Genomic DNA, 22500 nt, shown 5'->3' with positions numbered 1-22500 from the left:
AGTTACTGTTGAATCACAAGCGGTGGCAACTTGTCCAGGGTGTACCCCGCCTTCCGCCCGATTGTAGCTGAGATAGGCTCCAGCGCCCCCCGCGACCCCGAAGGGAATAAGCGGTAGGAAATGGATGGATGGAACTGCACAAAGAAAGGGGCAACTTATGGGAAAATTAGATCCAAAAAAAAGAAAAGTTAGATCCAAAACCTTGGCAAGCGCCGACATCGTTGAAGCGAATGCTGAGCGCACTTTGCTGCTGGAGTGAGGAGAAGCTTTGCGTCCGTGTTTGTATTACAGTTAAGTGCATTGGAAACATAAAATGTAGATTGGTACTCAAACTGCTTTAATAAGATGGAACACAAGCTCAGCAGAAACAAAGACGGTAGAGAGGAAGTCTGAAGTCACTTTTATCGGACATTTGCGTCAAAACATGTCAAGTCTTTTCTCATACAATCACACACGTCCGGTTGGCGGATTCAATATAATAGCGCTACGCTTCACATCCGGTCTAACCAACAAAACAACAAAAAATCGTCTCAGTTATTCTGTGATATTTCTACCTAAATAAATGTTTTCTGGTAGATTGAAATGAAGTGTATTGTAATGATGTGAAGGAGGAAAACTTTCTCTCTTTGAACTGCTACCACTGAGACTAGGTCCAATACTGCAGGCATGCCTGCCACTGCCCTCTGCAGCCCACATTGAGTAATTACAGTTGACTACAAAATATGACCATCGCTATGGTATATTCTTTTAGAACCTGTTCTGATGATAGTCTGAAATTCTAGAATGTTTAACAGGCTGAATATGACATTTTATCAATAAGAAGGTTAAAACATGGTCATGCAGAGATATAAATGCCATTAACTTGTGCCACCAGAACACCAGCAGCATTTATTCAGGTAGAAATATCACATTGTTTCTTTAGCAAACATTTTGACAATCAACACATTTTGTGTTATTCATGCTTGAAAGAGCTATCTAAACATGGAAGTGTAGCTCCTCCTCTGAATGCAAGTGCTCCTACAGCAGGAATACAAATTTGGTATTCCTACAAAATAGGAAATCTGTCCAGACACTTGACACACTGCAGGTTTTTTTAAATTCTCTTTGCTTGAGTAACCTGCTCAGTGGCCTAGTGGTTCGAGTGTCCGCCCTGAGATCGGTAGGTTGTGAGTTCAAACCCCGGCCGAGTCATAGCAAAGACTATAAAAATGGGAGCCATTACCTCCCTGCTTGGCACTCAGCATCAAGGGTTGGAATTGGGGGTTAAATCACCAGAAATGATTCCCGAACACGGCCACTGCTGCTGCTCACTGCTCCCCTCTCCTCCCCAGAGGGTGATCAAGGGTGATGGGTCTAATGCAGAGAATAATTTCACCACACCTAGTGTGTGTGTGACTATCAGTGGTACTTTAACTTTTAACTTTAAAAGCATGTTTGTCCTTTTTGTGTTGAGCTGTTTTAAAAAAAAAAGCATGTTTAACACAAATTAATTGTCCAGTCATAACAACTTTCAAATGATCTGTCCAGGGTAGTTAATGATGAATAATTATATTTATCTGTGATTAATTGCGATTATTTTGAGTCAACTATGACCCAACTGTGATTGATGTCGATTATTTTAATCGTTTGACAGCCCTTGTGTGTATATACATTACACACACACATATATATATATATATGTATATATATATATATATATGTGTGTATATATATATATATATATGTGTGTATATATATATATATATATATATGTATATATATATATATGTATATATATATATATGTATATATATATATATGTATATATATATATATGTATATATATGTATATATATATATATGTATATATATATATATGTATATATATGTATATATATATATGTATATATATGTATATATATATATGTATATATATATATGTATATATATATGTATATATATATATGTATATATATATGTATATATATATATGTATATATATATATATGTATATGTATATATATATATATATATATATATATATATATATATATATATATATATATATATGTATGTATATATAAATATATATAAATATACATGTATGTATATACGTGTACATATGCATAAATTGTATATATGTGTATTTATTTTCGTAGATATGTCTGTAGAAGTATGTATATACACTATATTGCCAAAAGTATTTGGCCACCTGCCTTGACTCACATATGAACTTGAAGTGCAATCCCATTCCTAACCCGTAGGGTTCAATATGATGTGGGTCCACCTTTTGCAGCTATTACAGCTTCAACTCTTCTGGGAAGGCTGTCCACAAGGTTGCAGAGTGTGTTTGTAGGAATTTTCCACCATTCTTCCAAAAGCGCATTGGTGAGGTCACACACTGATGTTGGTGGAGAAGGCCCGGCTCTCAGTCTCCGTTCTAATTCATCCCAAAGGTGTTCTATCGGGTTCGGGTCAGGACTCTGTGCAGGCCAGTCAAGTTCATCCACACCAGACTTTGTCATTATGGACCTTGCTTTGTGCACTGGTGCACAGCCATGTTGGAAGAGGAAGGGGACCGCTCCAAACTGTTCCCACAAGGTTGGAAGCATGGAATTGTCCAAAATGTTTTGGTATCCTGGAGCATTCAAAGTTCCTTTCACTGGAACTAAGGGAAAAACAACCCCACACCATAATTCCTCCTCCACCAAATTTCCCCCTCCTACCACTTGGTGGCTGAGTTGCTGTTGTTCCCAAACTCTTCCATTTTCTTATCATAAAGCCGACAGTTGACTTTGGAATATTTAGGAGCGAGGAAATTTCACGACTGGATTTGTTGCACAGGTGGCATCCTACATACTTGCCAACCCTCCCGTTTTTACCGGGAGACTCCCGGTATTCAGCGCCTCTCCCGATAACCTCCCGGCAGAAATTTTCTCCCGACAAACTCCCGGTATTCAGCGGGAGCTGGAGGCCACGCCCCCTCCAGCTCAATGCGGACCTGAGTGGGGACAGCCTGTTCTCACGTCCGCTTTCCCACGATATAAACAGCGTGCCTGCCCAATGACATAACTGTAGAATGATCGAGGGCGAGTTCTTGGTTTCTTATGTGGGTTTATTGTTAGGCTGTTTCATTGACGTCCTCCCAGCGCGGTAACAACACACAACAACAGCAGTCACGTTTAGTCTACCGTAAAGCAGTTTGTCTGCCGTAAACAGCAATGTTGTGACACTCTTAAACAGGACAATACTGCCATCTACTGGATAGTCTCCAGAACACTGAAATTCAAGTATTTCTTTTATTTATATGTATAATAAAATATATATATATATATATATATATATATATATATATATATATATATATATATATATATATATATATATATATATATATATATATATATATATATATATATATATATATATATATATATATATATATAGCTAGAATTCACTGAAAGTCAAGTATTTCATATATATATATATGAAATACTTGAGTTGGTGAATTCTAGTTTAAATATATTCCCCTCTTAACCACGCCCCCCACCTCCCGGTATCGGAGGTCTCAATATGGCATTCTATGGCAGTTCCACGCTGGAAATCACTGAAAGCGGCCCATTCTTTCACAAGTGCTTGTAGAAACAGTCTCCATGCCTAAGTGCTTGATTTGATACACCCGTGGACACCTGATTCTCATCATTTGGATGGGTGGCCAAATACTTTTGGCGATATAGTGTATGTCTATGTGTCGTGTCATATGTGTGTGTATATTTGTAGCTGTATGTATATATATATATATATATGTTTATATACATGCCAATTTCAACCAAGGGTGCCGCCAACAAATAGATTGCAAAAAAAAGTAGAAAAGAAGAATGTGGACAAAACCTGCCGTGAATGAATTAGATTAGAAATGATGGAAGATGATGAGCAGGTGTAGAAAGTATGTTGGTCACACGTCAGGTGAAGGTGATAATGCTGCTAAATACAACTATTCATGATCAGTACTCAATAAAAAAAGAAAGAAGCCAAATAAGGGCGTGGCTAACTGGAAGTTGTGTTTCTGGCATGTGTGCAGGACTCGGACTCCCCACGTCACTCCACCGCCTCCAACAGCTCCACCTTCAGCAGCCCCCCCAGCCCCGCCTCCCCCCACAAGACCAAGTCCTTGTCCCTGGAGAGCTCGGAGCGCGTGGCCTGGGACACATGAGCACACCTCGCAGGTTTCTTACTTGTACATAACCAGCCTTTTGGCTTCCAGGGGACGAGATTTTAATTTATTTATCTTAGAGCAGAAAACGTTAGCTTCGCTTGTCGGCCCCGCGCAGACGGGTGGCGTCTAGACAGCCCCCCCCCTTCCAAAAAAACAAGTGTCACACTTTTAACAGCAAACGACCTCATCGTCACGGCGCGTTCGCATTGGTCCCCGTGGCAGTGACATCATCGCTCGCCATGATTCCTGTACATAGGTAGAGAGTAATATATGAGAAGGATTTGTTTTTTATTCATGAGGAAGCCATTTAAAAACTTTTTTAAATTAATTTTTAGATTTTTTTTTTTTTAACCTTATGACCCCTCCCTCCATGGTTTGCATTTGGACACGCACACACACACACACACACGCACAGAAGCCCGGGTGTGACATTAACAAGCGCTGATCGTGTTTTAGTAGCAAAAAAAAAAGTTTGTGACTTGATTGACTTTCCTGCAGAGGAATGTGGGCTTGATTTGCTCGCTTATGGAATCAAAAAAAAAAAGGTGGATGGCTATATTGGTCAATTATTAAAAAAAAGCTGTTCATATTTGTGACACTAGAGGGAAATATTCACTACACTTGATTTTCAACACTAATTCCACGTGTCATGACTCTTGTGCCTAACCTGACACGTGGAACGTAACATTTTGTACATTTAAGATTGCGCTAACAGGCTCAGGTTGTGTTTTTGGATTGTCAACATTTTAAGGCTGCGGTGCCCCCCCCCCCTTTCCCCCCCAAATACTACAAAAAAAAAATCACTCTTGCATTTCACTTCTTTACAATTCCTTCGATATTATTTTGCTCTTCCATATCACACTTTGCTTTTTATTGGTTTGCTTTGTAATAATTTGTACAGTTTTGCATGTCCGATGTAATCATTTGCTTGGTTTTTCTTTGGATTTGCTTTTTTTTTCTTCTTCCTCCTTTGGGTGTTTGAGGACGAGGACACTGCAGGTGACGTCGATTGTTTTTGCACAAAATATTTAAGGTGTAAAGGTCAAAAGAAAGTCATATTTACCAACTCCGATGTATTTCAATAAAGCGGAGGGCTGTTACCAAGGAGACGCCTGTGTGTCCTTATTTTCACCTTTATTCAAAAATACATTTCACAAGAAACTGACTGCTTTTGTTCCTAATAAAGTTGTTTGTATTCGTGAGCGCTAAGAAACCACATGAGGTTTCTGTTGGCCTAAACATGTTTCTACTCACCCTTTGCAAGAATAAAAAATATTTTCAATTAAAAAAAAAAAACAGATGCATAAGTAAAGCACAATTCAATTTAAAAAATGATTTACAAGTAGAAAAAAAAGCACTTGCAAGTATAAAAATGTTCTGTGAGTAAAAACTGTTGGCAACATTCCGCTTACAGGTTAACTTACAGGTTGAGCTTGTTTCCCTTCTCTTCTGTCTGCCATTTTTTTTACACCCTTGCAGAAAAAAAAAAGTGTACTTGTGAATCCTTATTCGGCTTGAAATTTTTCTTTTACTTACGAATTCATCCACCTCTCTTCCCACTTATCCGAGGTCGGGTCACGGGGGCAGCAGCCTAAGCAGAGAAGCCCAGACTTCCCTTGGTCCAGCTCCTCCCGGGAGATTCCATGGCCCTTGAGGCAGCACTCTCCAGTACTCCCTCCAGGGACTCCAAAAAGGGCGGGAATTCTGAACTGCTGTTTGGTGCGTAATCACAAACAGCAGTCAGGACCCGTCCCCCCCCCCACCCACCTGCAGGCGGAGGGAAGCTGCCTTCTCGCCTCCAACGTGCAAGTTTTGAGGCGGGGGGCAACAAGAATGACCACACCAGCCCCATCGCCTCTCACTGTGTGCAACGCCAGAGTGGAAGAGAGTCCAGTCCCTCTGGAGAGAACTGCTTCCAGAGCCCTTTTGTGCGTCCAAGTGAGTCCGACTAGAACTTCTCCACCTTGCACATCAACTCAGGCTCCTTCCCCCCAGCAAGGTGACGTCCCAAGAGCAAGCTTATGGAGCCAAGAATCGGCCCCCTAAAGGTCCTGTCTCACAAAGCAGTCAACATCTACTACATTGCCTCTTTGGGCTGAGCCTGGCCGGGCCACACCCGCACCTATCAAGCCCTGCCTCGGGTGCTGCTAAGATCATTAGGACTCCTCCAGCACGACCAGGTGGCAAATATTTCTATTTGAAGAATTTTAGTTGTTTCACTTGCAAATTGTTTTTCAATTGAAGAAAAATAGTTTCACTTGCAAATCATTTTTTGGGTAAAAACTGCTTTAGTGTTTGGAGTTCTGCTCGTAAAGTCGCTGCACACAACGAGTCTGATGACGTAAACCAAGAAGGAGTTTAAAAAAAAAAAAAAAAATTGAGTCTTTGGCTCGCTCATTTTGATTGGCCGTTGAAACGGGGCCACGTGATTGGCTCAGTGGCTGCAGACTTCTAAGTGTTCCTTCAAGGCGTCAAAGAAGTGCACTCCTCCAGCACTTTGTGGATTCCATTTCCTGGCCCCCCCAGCATCATTTGGGGGGCGGAGCTTAGGTCCCTGGCACTGCTGTGCCGTGATTGGCTCCCCAGTCTGTGGGCGGAGCTGTGCCGCGATAAGCTGTCCAGGCGATTGGCGCTGCCGTGTCTGGACTGAGCCGGATCATCCAGGTGGGGGACCTGGTCCTCAGCATGAGGGGAGTTGGACGTCGTGTATCTGATGGCGAGGAGACAAGCGGTCAGCAGGGGCTCGCCATGCACGGACGCCACGCTGACGTCACCACGTCCTTGCAGGCGCTGGCGATGACATCGTCGTCGCGTCTTTGCAGGCGCTGGCGATGACATCATCGTCGCGTCCTTTCAGGCGCTGGCGATGACATCGTCGCGTCCTAGCAGGCGCTGGCGATGACATCGCCGCGTCCTAGCAGGCGCTGGCGATGACATCGCCGCGTCCTAGCAGGCGCTGAAGATGACATCGTCGCGTCCTTGCAGGCGCTGGCGATGACATCGCCGCGTCCTTGCAGGCGCTGGCGATGACATCGCCGCGTCCTAGCAGGCGCTGGCGATGACATCGCCGCGTCCTAGCAGGCGCTGCCGATGACATCGCCGCGTCCTAGCAGGCGCTGGCGATGACATCGCCGCGTCCTAGCAGGCGCTGGCGATGACATCGCCGCGTCCTAGCAGGCGCTGGCGATGACATCGCCGCGTCCTAGCAGGCGCTGAAGATGACATCGTCGCGTCCTTGCAGGCGCTGGCGATGACATCGCCGCGTCCTAGCAGGCGCTGAAGATGACATCGTCGCGTCCTTGCAGGCGCTGGCGATGACATCGCCGCGTCCTTGCAGGCGCTGGCGATGACATCGCCGCGTCCTAGCAGGCGCTGGCGATGACATCGCCGCGTCCTAGCAGGCGCTGGCGATGACATCGCCGCGTCCTAGCAGGCGCTGGCGATGACATCGCCGCGTCCTAGCAGGCGCTGGCGATGTCATCGTCGCGTCCTTGCAGGCGCTGCCGATGATGTCATCGTCGCGTCCTAGCAGGCGCTGGCGATGTCATCGTCGCGTCCTTGCAGGCGCTGGCGATGGTGTCATCGTCGCGTCCTTGCAGGCGCTGCCGATGATGTCATCGTCGCGTCCTTGCAGGCGCTGCCGATGACATCGCCGCGTCCTTTGAGGCCGCTGCAGATGACATCGCCGCGTCCTTGCAGGCGCTGGCGATGATGTCATCGTCGCGTCCTTGCAGGCGCTGCCGATGACATCGTTGCGTCCTAGCAGGCGCTGGCAATGATGTCATCGTTGCGTCCTTGCTAGCAATGACATCGCCGCGTCCTAGCAGGCGCTGCCGATGACATCGTCGCATCCTTGTAGGCGCTGGCAATGATGTCATCGTCGCGTCCTTGCAGGTGCTGGCGATGACATCATCGCTAATTCTTTGCTCATGATGACATCATGGCCACTTCCTCCTCTCACCTGCCGAGTGGCGAGCGCTGCAAGCTGCTGTGAGAACTGCTCCTCTTGGAGCCGGCGCTGAGGACCGACGCCGCCCTGCTGGTGCTGCCACTGGGCGGCTGGTCCACGGCGGCCAGGTGGGCGCAGGAGAGGTGGGCGGAAGACAGGTGGGCGGAGGACGCGTGGGTGGAGGTGCCCTGGGTGGACGTCCCTCGAGACTTCCTCACGATGGACGTGCGAGGATCTCCGAGCAGCAGCTGAGTGAAGTCGGGCTGATGGAGGACCTGAAGACTCTCCTTCACCTTGGACCTGACCAGCAGGAGGGCAGGAAAGCACACGAGGAGGTGAGGGAAGAGGAGACAAGGGAGCGGGTGAAGATGAGGAGGTGAGGAAGGAGGGCGCAAGGAAGGAAGGTGGTAGATGAGGAGGAGGAGAGATGGTAGAAGATGAGGTTAACTCTCTGAGGATGGAGGAGGTAGAGATGTGTAAGTATTAGCAAGTAGAGTATACATGTATGTACACATGTATATGTAGATGTGTACATACATGTACACATGTATAAGTACATGTATGTACACATGTACTTACAGTCCTGGTCAAAAGTGAGTGATTGGAGCACATACTTGTTGGTCACAAAAAACATTCATTTTAGGTTGTCCTGAAGAATTTGTAGGTAATCCTCCTACATTTTTGTTTCATCTGACCACAGAACTTTCCTCCAGAAGGTCTTATCTTTGTCCATGTGATGTCAGATGAAACAAAAATGGAGCTGTTTGGCCACAATACCCAGCAATATGTTTGGAGGAGAAAAGGTGAGGCCTTTAATCCCAGGAACACCATCCCTACCGTCAAGCATGGTGGTGGTAGTATTATGCTCTCTGCCTGTTTTGCTGCCAATGGAACTGGTGCTTTAAATGGGATAATGAAAAGGGAGGATTACCTCCAAATTCTAAAATCATCAGCCCGGAGGTTGGGTCTTGGGCGCAGTTGGGTGTTCCAACAATGATCCCAAACACACGTCAAAAGTGGTAAAGGAATGGCTAAATCAGGCTAGAATGAAGGTTTTGGAATGGCCTTCCCAAAGTCCTGACTTAAACGTGTGGACAATGCTGAAGAAACAAGTCAAAAAACCAACACATTTAGCTGAACTGCACCAATTTTGTCAAGAGGAGTGGTCAAAAATTCAAGCAGAAGCTTGTGGATGGCTACCAAAAGTGCCTTATTGCAGTGAAACTTGCCAAGGGACATGTAAGCAAATATTAACATTGCTGTATGTATACTTTTGACCCAGCACATTTGCTCACATTTTCAGTAGACCCATAATAAATTCATAAAAGAACCAAACTAAATGAATGTTTTTTGTGACCAACAAGTATGTGCTCCAATCACTCTATCACAAAAAAATAAGAGTTGTAGAAATTACTGGAAACTCAAGACAGCCATGACATTATGTTCTTTACAAGTGTATGCATAGGTGGATTAATGACCGGGCCTACCGGGCCCAGGCCCAGGGGGCCAGAGGCCCCAAGGGGCCAGGCCAACTTGGCCCCGCGGCCGCGACCCAAGCAAAACTACTTTTGCAAAAATAATAATCTTAAGCCCCAAGGGGCCAGGCCAACTTGGCCCCGCGGCCATGATCCATAGAGGGTAAGAGGCCCCAAGGGGCCAGGTCAACTTGGCCCCGCGGCCGCGACCCACAGAGGGCCAGAGGCCCCAAGGGGCCAGGCCAACATGGCCCCGCGGCCATGATCCATAGACGGTCAGAGGCCCCAAGGGGCCAGGCCAACTTGGCCCCGCGGCCACGATCCATAGAGGGTCAGAGGCCCCAGGGGGCCAGGTCAACTTGGCCCCGCGGCCACGATCCATAGACGGTCAGAGGCCCCAAGGGGCCAGGCCAACTTGGCCCCGCGGCCACGACCCACAGAAGGCCAGAGGCCCCAAAGGGCCAGGCCAACTTGGCCCCGCGGCCGCGAGCCACAGAAGGCCAGAGGCCCCAAGGGGCCAGGTCAACTTGGCCCCGCGGCCACGATCCATAGAGGGTAAGAGGCCCCAAGGGGCCAGGTCAACTTGGCCCCGCGGCCGCGACCCACAGAGGGCCTGAGGTCCTAAGGGGTCAGGCCAACTTGGCCCCGCGGCCATGATCCATAGAGGGCCAGAGGCCCCGAGGGGTCAGGCCAACTTGGCCCCGATCCATAGAGGGTCAGAGGCCCCAAGGGGCCAGGCCAACTTGGCCCCGCGGCCACGACCCACAGAGGCCCCAAGGGGCCAGGCAAAATTGGCCCCGCGGCCATGATCCACAGAGGGCCAGAGGCTCTCAATCATTATTATCAAAGCTAATTCTCAAATTGGATGGATCACACAACCTCACTCACATATTCTTTATCAATTATTAAAGGTTGTTTCTGAATTTTGATCACAGAACTTAATGCAAATATTCTTGATTGATTGACAAAGCTCATTCTCAAATTTTGATTACACAACCTTACTCTGACAAATTATCATTATCAAAAAGCTCTATCTCGAATTTGGATCACAGAATCTCACTCAAGTATTCTTAGCTGTGCCCCTCCCCCATCAAGTCTTTCATAAACCGGTCTGTTCTTTTAGAATCTCCTCATTTGGTATTTTGAACTCGTGAGAGACTGCTCAAAATTTGGTTTCCTTTCCCTCAGTTCAGACTCAGAGATAATTTGAAATCATTCAACAAGAAGTTTAACGCGCGCACACACACACACACACACACTTGAGTTGAGCATTACTTGGAAATTCTTATATTTTCCATTTTGCTGTTATTATCAGCATCTTCCCATTTTGTCCTTTTCTTTCGAGAAAGTTTACAGTCTGACATTTGTCACTGCTGTCAGTTAATAACTTTTTGGTCTTTGACCCATTTTGTCATTTTCTCGATTCGATCGTCACTGACCACTCTCTCCTGTCTGGCAGACATCGTTGCTGCCATCATAGCTAGCAAGCTGCCTGCAGCGGGTCATCCCTATGTTCCCCGTCCCTATGTTACCCGGGTCCTATGTTCCCCTCTACCGGGGAACTAAGGACCCTTTTTAAAAAAAAGGGTTCTATGTTCCCCGCTGCGGGGAACGTACAACACTTTTTCCAGAAAAGGGTTCTATGTTCCCCGCTGCTTCCAATGCGCGACTAAGTAAGACGCACGCAGACACGCATGACAGAGACGCGTTTAAGTTGTCGAAGGAAGGAAGTTCGCGTTTGAGTTGCTCTATCTGCTGCCGCACGCCCTGTGACAGGTTAGGTTTAGGGATGGTTTTGGTCAGGGCACAATTTCGCCAAAAAAAAGTGCTCCACAACGCCCTGTGACAGGTTAGGTTTAGGGATGGTTTTGGTCAGGGCACAATTTCGCAATTTCGCCAGATACAATGCAGGGAACATAGGACCCTTTTTTAGAAAAAGGGTCCTAAGTTCCCCGGTCGCATACAAAGACCCAGGAACAACCGGGGAACATAGGACCCGGGGAACATAGGACCCGGGGAACATAGGCACGCTCCCGCCTGCAGATAGCAACATTTTGGTGTCCTTTGGGAAAATATTTAGAAAGAAGACAAAAGTACACACAGTTGTACAACTATTATCTTTATGATCTTTTTTTTGTTAGTTTCTCTGTTACTGTGTGTGGCCAATTAAGCGACTTTTGGCCATACCTGGCTGGTGACATTTAGCGACTTTCTGGTTGATGTTAAGATTAATAATAGCAACAGTTCTCTTCATCTTAATGCAATTTATTGTGTCTGTCTCTCCACATTTTGCCATTAGGTACTTTGAGCTCTTGTTGGTCAGTCACTCTAAGGTACATTGTTGCTGCCATCATAGCTAGCAAGCTGCCTGCAGATAGCGACATTTTGGTGTCCTTTGAGAAATATTAAGAAAGAAGACAAAAGTACAAGACATTGTACGATTACTATCTTTTTAAAATTATTTGTTTCACTGTGTGATTGACCGACTTTGCCGCTAGATTTCGCGTCTTTTGGCCATACCTGGCTAGCGACTAAAAACATCATTTAGCGACTTTTTGGTTGTGAAGATAAGTGGTAAAAGCAGATCTTCCTGTTGGTCTTCCCACATTTTGCCATTTGGTACTTTGCACTCTTCTTGGTCACTCCAAGGCATTTGTCCCTGCCTTCAGCTAGTCACTTGGCTCTTTTGGAATATATTTCACTGTAATTGGCTCTCTCTCTCTCTTTCTCCTCAGTACAAATCAGCCTGTTCCCTTGCCATTCATCACTGACCACTCTGCTCTCCTGTCTGTCAGACATTATTGCTGCTTGCAGATAGCTTGGGGTCCTTAGAGAAAATATCAGAAGAGAAAAGTACACAATTATCTTAATTATCTTTTTTATTCAGTCAGTCCTTCAGTGAGTCCCAGTGTGTTGGCGATTAAGCAACGTTGGCATTCAATTAGCGACTTTTGGCCATACATGGCTGGCGACTCAAAAAACTAGAAAAAAAGTACAAAAAGTTGTACAATTAATATCTTTATTATCCTTAATTCCCCTGAATCCTAGAGTGTGTTGCAATTAAGCAACTTTGCTGCTAGGTTTAGCGACTCTTGTTTTGGGCATACCTGGCTAGCGACTACAAACATTATTCAGCAACTTTTTGGCTGTTAAGATTAACGTTAATAAATTAAATCCTAATACAATTTATTGTGTTGGTCTCGCCATCTTGCTATTAGGTACTTTGAATTCTTGTTGGTCTCTGCTAAGGTATCTGGCTGTTGTCTTTGCCTTCAGTTAGTCACTTGGCTCTGGAATATATTTAACTGTACTTGGCTCTCTCTTTCTCCTCAGTACAAATCAGTCTGTTCCCTTGCCATTTAGACATTTTCTTGATTGGATCATCACTGACCACTCTGCTCTCCTGCTGTCTATCAGACATTGTTGCTCCCATCATAGCTAGCAAGCTGCCTTGGTGTCCTTTGTGAAAATATTTAGATAGAAGACTAAAGTGCACAAAGGTGTACAATTATTATCTTTTCAAAATATTTGTTTCACTGTCAGTGTGATTGACCGACTTTGCCGCTAGATTTCGCGTCTTTTGGCCATACCTGGCTAGCGACTGAAAACATCATTTAGCAACTTTTTGGTTGTGAAGATAAGAGGTAAAAGCAGATCTGCCTGTTGGTCTTTCCACATTTTGCCATTTGGTACTTTGCACTCTTGTTGGTCACTCCAAGGCATTTGTCCCTGCCTTCAGCTAGTCACTTGGCTCTTTTGGAATATATTTCACTGTAATTGGCTCTCTCTCTCTTTCTCCTCAGTACAAATCAGTCTGTTCCCTTGCCATTTAGACATTTTCTTGATTCGATCATCACTGACCACTCTGCTCTCCTGCTGTCTATCAGACGAATCAGTTGATTCTCTGCTCTCAATTGTCTATGCTAGTAAGCTGTTATTCTCTGCTTTGGAGTGTTGATGCTGGGTTGCTAGTTTTCTAAATCACCTCACACACTTGAAGGAAGCAGCACCGATCATAAACACACAAACAAACTCACACACACACACACACACACACACATAGTTGGTTTATCTGTTGTGATAGGCAAAGAGCCAATGTGCAAAGAAAGAAGGGAAATATGGATCATAAACGTTTAAGTGGAGGAGCTAGAAAAAAAATTCAGCAAGAAAAGAAAAAAAAGGAATCAGTTTTACTTGAGAGTGTTCCAAATATCTCCAGCTTCTTCAGTACAAAGACATCTGCTGAAAGCAATTCTATAAATGCTACTGCAAATTCAGCTAAGGTTAGCAATGCACCTGAGCTAGCATGTAGCTCCCAAGATCCTGAGACCACTACAAGTGTAGACACTGAACCAAATGCTTCTGATGCTTATGATTCAACCAATTCAGCAGTAGCCAGTTGCTCGGATGAATGTGAGGTCACTGCACCTCTGGACAGCATAGAAAATGAGCTGAATCTTTCTTCAACACCATCTACAGTGACAACTCTACCTAGTGATCCCGCTAAATGGGCTGAGACCCTCACTGAGTCAATGAAGGAAGTTCTTATTCAAAGAGGTGCAAAATCATTTCACAACCGTCACAGCCATTATCCAGCTTCTGTGAGGAACAGTGGGCTAGGAGGCAAAACCCGATGCCTAAACAATGAACATTTTACTTCACACTTGCCCAATGGACAACGAGTACAAAGAGAGTGGCTGATGTACTCTCCCTCTACTGGTAATGTTTACTGCTTTGCATGCAAACTGTTTTCCCCAAAAACGCATTCTTTTGTGACAGGCTATTGTGATTGGAAACACTCAGAAAGATTTGGTGAACATGAGCGAAGTGCTGAGCACATAACCTGCATGCAAGCAGTCTTGAACCGCGCCAAAGGTGCCACAGTTGATGCAGACCTGTTCAAACAGTTTCAGGCAGAGAGCAGCTATTGGAGGCAGGTGTTACAAAGAGTTGTTGCAGTCATTAAATTCCTTGCAGAAAGGGGCCTTGCATTTAGGGGTAAAAATGAATCGTTAGGGTCTCCTCTCAATGGGAACTACCTTGGTATTCTGGAGGTCCTGGCTGAATTTGATCCCTTTCTAAAGGATCACATCAGAAAGTTTGGGCAGATGGGTCGAGGTAATACCTCATATCTGTCCTCCACCATTTGTGAGGAATTCATTGAATTGATGGGTGCAAAAACCAAACAGGCTATAGCAGATGAACTGCAAGCAAGCAAATACTACTCTATCATTGTGGATTCAACCCCAGATTTATCTCATGTGGACCAATTGACATTCATATTCCGTTTTGTTAGCAAAGAGGGCAGTGTTGTTGAACGCTTTGTGGGTTTTGAGCCCATTACTAGCCATACAGGTGAAAGTTTGGCTAACTGTGTCATGTCTGTGTTGGAAAATCTAGGGTTAGAGCTGTCAAATTGCAGGGGGCAGGCTTATGATAATGCCAGCAACATGTCAGGGAGGTATAATGGGTTGCAGGCTCACTTAAAGAAAAGCAACCCATTAATACACTATATTCCATGTGCAGCTCACTCTTTGAATTTGGTGGGAGTCAACAGCATTGACAGATGTGGAAATGAAGTCTCTAAGTATTTTGACTTGATTCAGTCTATTTACAACTTCACAACTGCATCCACACACCGATGGGACAGGGTATTTGGCAATTCCAACATAGATCTCACACTTAAAGCTTTATCCAACACGCGTTGGAGTTGCCGTGCAGAATCTACCAAAGCACTGTGGCAGAACTACAGTAAAATAAAAGCAGCACTACAGGTTATTTCCACTGATGACACAGAGAAACGAGACACACGAACTGAAGCTGACAGTCTAGTGCGGAAGCTGGATTCACTTGAGATGGCCTTCATGGCAGGCTTTTGGGACACTGTTCTGTCCAGATTTCAGGCCACAAGTCTGCAACTTCAAAAAGCAGACATGGACCTTGGTACAGCAGTTAGATTGCTGGAATCTCTGCGCACCTTTGTTCTCTCCCAAAGAGATCTATTTGATCATTTTGAGCAGAAAGCCTTAAACATGTTGGGTGGCACCCCATCTTACAGGGCTGAACGGACGAGGAAACGTAAAAAGTTTGCTGATGAATCAGCATCCCCAGATGTTGTGCTTGAGGGAAGGCAACTGTTTCAAATAGAGACATTTATTGCCTCTATTGATCAACTGAGTTCAAGCCTTAATCACCGTCTGGAGGCCTACAAACATCTGAACAATTTGTTCAGTGTCCTTTTCTCTTTGGATACAGAGTCCAATGCTTCAGTCCTTCACAAGGCCAAGATTCTCACTGAATCATACCCATCTGACCTCAATGAAAGTCTTGGACAGGAGCTTATACAGTTCAAATCTTTTATACAGCTCAACAACACTGATGAGGAGAGGACCCCTTCAGGACTGCTCAAAACAATAATACATTTTGGACTACAGCCTACGTTTCCTAATACATACATTGCGCTACAGATTTTTCTCACTCTACCGGTCAGTAACTGTGAGGGAGAACGCTCATTCTCTCTTTTGTCAAGAGTAAAAAATGAGCTGCGCACAAGAATGACTCAGAAAAGATTAAATGCGTTATCTCTAATGGCAATTGAGAGTGAGCTGACAAGAGAGTTGGACTTCAATGATGTGGTGGATGATTTTGCAAAATTGAAAGCACGAAAGAAACCCCTTGCTTAAAGGTGCACTGTGTAAGATTTTTAGGTTATTTCCAGAATTCACCCATTCACTAATGTTAGGCTACCTGTTTTCATGAATACTTACCACCACCATAAAATTCTAAGTATCCATTATGACTTGGAGAATTGCACTTTTGCCATTTCTGGGAAGTGTCACCTGGATTGTGAAGATAGGATTGACTTTAGGCAGAAGCTTGGTGCTTTCTCTGGCAAACTGAACCTCAAGCTTCATTCTCTGCAGCTTTGCATTCTTGTGCAGACTTTCATCCACAAGGAACTTTTCAACTTCCCCACTATCGTGAAGGGGCCATCAAAAGATTTCAGTGTGTCCAGCATGTCTAGTCTCTTACTCTCCTTTCTTTGAGCCATCTCTTGTTTCTCATCTGCCCTACTCTCGAATTTTGCCTTCATGAATTTACTCCAGTTGAGTTCAACCTCCCTTTTTGCTTGTGCTGCTGCCTTGAAACCTTTGAAGCTCCTGGCTCTTCTGTAAAATTATTGACCTATTGACTGCGTTCAGTGTGCCCAACTTCTTCAGTTTGTAGTCCACCTTGCCACATTGTCTCTCCATCCCAATGTTGTGCACAGGGGTGCCATCAATGTTACTAGCCTGTTCACTGACAGGGTCCATTGGGAAGGTCTCCTCATCCATCCTCTGCCTGGCCAGGACAGTCTTCAGATGGGGCAGCATGAGATCTGTCAGCTGCTTCACTTCATCCAAGTATTCGGCAGCCACGTCTGACACTGAGTTCAGGACATGTCCAGTGCCTGTCCAGCCACTATAGCATTCTTGGAAATGGGCTATCTTGACCTGCATGCAGCCCTTGTACCATGAACTGGCCTACACCTTTCTTTGTGGTGCTCTCCGATGCATGTTATCATTTTACCTTTCTCCTTCTCCTCAAGCTTAACCACAAATAGATACAGACTTTGAGCCTCAATTTGCTGCACAGCTGCCGTTATGCCAATGTGTTTTCCTAAGATATTATTTTATTTTTAATGATAGAAGGGAGGAAAAGGGGGCAAAAATCATGTCCGATTTAGTTTTTTGGGTGGGTTGGGGGGTTTATTTCATGATAGCTACCAACTTCCAATACATAATATCTCTCAAATGACCCAATGCACCATCACTGAAGTGGGCGTAATCATTTTCAAAAATGTTTATTTTTAGGCCATTTATCCCCTCCCCCTGTGTCTGTGTGAAACCTGTGCTTGTCAGTGTCTGTGTGGTATACCTAATAGTGTGTGTGCAGTATGTGCACTCTTCTGTACAGTACAGTGTGCATGTCTGTTCACAGTATACAGTATTTCTTGCATAGTGCGTGCGTGTGTGTGCGCCCACACGCGCGGGGGGTTGAGGGGCCAAGACCATGTCAGGCCCAGGGGGCCAAAATTTCTTAATCCGCCCCTGAGTGTATGCAAACTTTTGACCAGGACTGTACATACATACACATGTACATTGAAACCCTTTAGCAACATGATGTAGTATTACTACAGCAGAATGCTCAATATAGTAAGAGTGTGGTAAGTACTTGACATGATGTAGTATTACTGCAAAGTAGAAGTAAAAGTACTTGTGTTTGTTGCCATGGAAGAAGCTGATCCATTCGTAACAAGTTTTCTTGCTGCCAACCCAAAATATAGAAGGGATTCCAACAATCAGCATCATGACATATTTCAGGAGGAAGAGTGTGAGGTTAGGACCGCTGCTCTGCTCCACCTGCAACACATTGTACTTATTAACAGTGCTACTACATAGATTCACTTTGTAGTAGTATTAATATTACACATATTTACTTAGTATTACTACAAATATTTCATGAGGAAGAGTAAAGTTAGGACCGCTGCACCTGCAACACATTCTACTTATTAACAGTAGTACTACCCAATATTATTATTACTACATATACACTTTGTAATATTTTTACTACATATATTTAATTTTAAATATTACTACAAATATTTACTTTGTAATATTATTACTACATATATGTACTTTGTAATATTATTACTACATATACTGTATTTACTTTGTATTATTACTACATATATTTACTTTGTATTATTACTACATATATTTACTTTGTATTATTACTACATGCATTTACTTGTATTATTACTACATTAATTTACTTTGTAATATTTGTAATATTACTACATATATTTTACTTAGAATTATTACACATTACACATATATACTTATTAATATCACACATATATATGTATTAATATCACACATTTACTTAGAATTATTACTCATTATTACATATATACACTTCTTAATATCACACATATTTACTTATTAATATCACACATATTTACTTAGGATTATTACTAATTACATATAAATACTTATTATCACACATATTTACTTAATATCACACATATTTACTTATTAATATCACACACATTTACTTAGAATTATTACTCATTATTACACATACGGTATATACTTATTAATATCACACATATTTACTTATTAATATCACACATATTTACTTAGGATTATTACTAATTACATATATATACTTAATATCATACATATTTACTTATTAATATCACACATATTTACTTATTAATATCACACATATTTACTTAGGATTATTACTAATTACATATATATACTTAATATCACACATATTTACTTATTAATATCACACATATTTACTTAGGATTATTACTAATTACATACATATACTTATTAATATCACACATATTTACTTAATATCACACATATTTACTTATCAATATCACACATATTTACTTAATATCACACACATTTACTTAGAATTATTACTCATTATTACACATACGGTATATACTTATTAATATCACACATATTTACTTATTAATATCACACATATTTACTTAGGATTATTACTAATTACATATATATACTTAATATCACACATATTTACTTATTAATATCACACATATTTACTTAGGATTATTACTAATTACATATATATACTTCTTAATATCACACATATTTACTTAATATCATACATATTTACTTAGGATTATTACTAATTACATATATATACTTATTAATATCACATATATTTACCTAATATCACACATATTTACTTATTAATATCACACATATTTACTTAGGATTATTACTAATTACATATATATACTTAATATCACACATATTTACTTAGGATTATTACTAATTACATATGTATACTTCTTAATATCACACATATTTACTTAGGATTATTACTAATTACATATATATACTTATTAATATCACATATATTTACCTAATATCACACATATTTACTTATCAATATCACACATATTTACTTATTAATATCACACATATTTACTTAAAATTATTACTCATTATTACACATATATACTTATTAATATCACACATTTACTTAGAATTATTACTCATTATTACACATATATACTTATTATCACACATTTACTTAGAATTATTACTCATTATCACACATATATACTTATTAATATCACACATATTTACTTATTAATATCACACATTTACTTAGAATTATTACTCATTATCACACATATATACTTAATATCACACATATTTACTTAGAATTATTAGTCATTATTACACATTACTTAATATCACACACATTTACTTAGAATTATTACTCATTATCACACATATATACTTATTAATATCACACATATTTACTTAGAATTATTACTCATTATTACACATTACTTATTAATATCACACATTTACTTATCAATATCACACATTTACTTAAAATTATTACTCATTACACATATACTGTACTTATTAATATCACACATTTACTTAGAATTATTACTCATTATTACACATATATACTTATCATCACACGTTTACTTATTAATATCACACATATTTACTTAATATCACACACATTTACTTATAATTATTACTCATTACACATATATACTAATTAAATATCACACATATTTACTTATTAATATCACACATATTTACTTAGAATTATTACACATATATACTTATTAATATCACACATATTTACTTAATATCACATATATTTACTTGGAATTATTCCACATATATACTTAATATCACACATATTAGAATTATTACTCATTATTACACATATACTTATTAATATCACACATATTTACTTAGAATTATTACTCATTATTACACATATATAGTTATTAATATCACACATATTTACTTATTAATATCACACATATTTACTTAGAATTATTACTCATTACACATATATGCTAATTAAGTATCACACATTCACTTATTAATATCAGTTTACAAAAACACAGGATAAGTTGTAAAATTCCTTTGTGCTGGCACATACTTGAAAGTGTTTGGTGATGACTGGTGGAATGGTGGATGGGTGTTTTGCAATTTGGACGCATCATCAGTAGTGTGCGCCTGGGTCACTGGGCGTTTCGGCCTTATCACTAGACGCCCTCTCCAGGGGTGGCCAGCCACAGGGTGATCGGCCCAGGGCTTGCGTCAATCCCAATTAATCATGAGTCGCTTGGTGTTGAACAGCAGACTTCTCATGGGACTATGCATGGCAGGGGCGTCCTTTTCCCTGAGTCAAGCCTAAGCTGACCGCTTAGAATTATTACTCATTATTACACATATATACTTATTAATATCACACATATTTACTTAGAATTATTACACATATATACTTATTAATATCACATATATTTACTTAGAATTATTCCACATTTATACTTAATATCACACATATTAGAATTATTACTCATTATTACACATATACTTATTAATATCACACATATTTACTTATAATTATTACTCATTATTACACATATATGCTTATTAAAATCACACATATTTACTTACAATTATTACTCATTATTACACATATATACTTATTAATATCACACATATTTACTTAGATTACTCATTATTACACATATACTTATTATCACACACATTTACTTATTAATATCACACATATTTACTTAGAATTATTACTCATTATTACACATATATACTTATTAATATCACACATATTTACTTAGAATTATTACACATATATACTTATTAATATCACATATATTTACTTAGAATTATTCCACATATATACTTAATATCACACATATTAGAATTATTACTCATTATTGCACATATACTTATTAAAATCACACATATTTACTTAGAATTATTACTCATTATTACACATATATACTTATTAATATCACACATATTTACTTACAATTATTACACATATATACTTATTAATATCACACATATTTACTTACAATTATTACACATATATACTTATTAATATCACATATATTTACTTATAATTATTACACATATATACTTAATATCACTCAGTATTTGAGTCATTTACAATAAAACACTTCACATTTCTTACTAAATATACATTCACACTAATGCATAAGGTTGCAGGCACACACATTCACACACACACACGCGCACGCGCACACACACACACACACACACACACACACACACACACACACACACACACACACACACACACACACACACACACACACACACACACACACACACACACACACACACACTGTTCTTTTTCCCAGATGAATTGTCAAAGTGAATAAAGTAGTAAAATATTTGTGTGTATTTAATGTTCTGACAACTTGTGGTAAAATGTGTGTTTAAACTGTGGTCAGGGGATTGTGGATCTTAAAGATGATCTCCATGTTTACACAACATACATCAATAAAGGATGTAGATGATCTCCATGTTTACATAACATACATCAATAAAGGATGTAGATGATCTCCATGTTTACATAACATACATCAATAAAGGATATAGATGATCTCCATGTTTACATAACATACATCAATAAAGGATGTCAGTGTTTCCCACACATTCATTTATTTGTGGCGGCCCGCCACGAAAGAATTACGTGCGCCACAAATTAAAAAAAATAAAAAATAAAATTTTTTTTTTTTTTTTTTGTCCTGTCCAGCTTCTCAGGCAAATCATATAGTTGATGTAGATGCCCATATCGGCTGTTCAGATTTACTTTACAAAAGAGAAGTGTAGGATACTTCTCTTGTTGCCTTATTTGTATTTGACCACTACTGTTTTCTGTTTATTTGTTACTGACTGTGGCAGGACACCTCTGCTTCTGTTTCACTTTATGTTGCTGGTAAATAATATGGTTGTAGTAGTAGGCTAAAGTAAAATTATTTA

General features: G+C 40.9%; 2 protein-coding genes across 4 annotated transcripts in view; one reads left to right on the top strand and one right to left on the bottom strand.

Annotated features, from left to right (window-relative positions):
- Positions 1-5302, top strand: part of cdc42bpab (CDC42 binding protein kinase alpha (DMPK-like) b) — a 225563-nt gene extending 220261 nt beyond the window's left edge. For all 3 annotated transcript variants that reach the window (XM_062034850.1, XM_062034851.1, XM_062034849.1), the window contains one exon: positions 4061-5302. In XM_062034850.1, the coding sequence (XP_061890834.1) occupies positions 4061-4192 (132 nt within the window). In that variant the 3' untranslated portion in view covers positions 4193-5302. The remainder of the gene's footprint in view (positions 1-4060) is intronic.
- fzd3a (frizzled class receptor 3a) overlaps positions 5252-22500 on the bottom strand; it is a 72639-nt gene continuing 55390 nt past the window's right edge. Inside the window, exons 7-9 of the mRNA XM_062034857.1 lie at positions 17876-18021; positions 8157-8444; positions 5252-6905 (exon numbers count right to left, since the gene is read on the bottom strand). Coding sequence (XP_061890841.1) covers positions 6659-6905; positions 8157-8444; positions 17876-18021 — 681 coding nt within the window. The 3' untranslated portion in view covers positions 5252-6658. The remainder of the gene's footprint in view (positions 6906-8156; positions 8445-17875; positions 18022-22500) is intronic.

The sequence above is a fragment of the Entelurus aequoreus genome, linkage group LG23, assembly GCF_033978785.1.
Source record: "Entelurus aequoreus isolate RoL-2023_Sb linkage group LG23, RoL_Eaeq_v1.1, whole genome shotgun sequence".
Classification (NCBI taxonomy): Eukaryota; Metazoa; Chordata; class Actinopteri; order Syngnathiformes; family Syngnathidae; genus Entelurus; species Entelurus aequoreus.
This window is presented reverse-complemented; position numbering and strand designations above follow the sequence as displayed.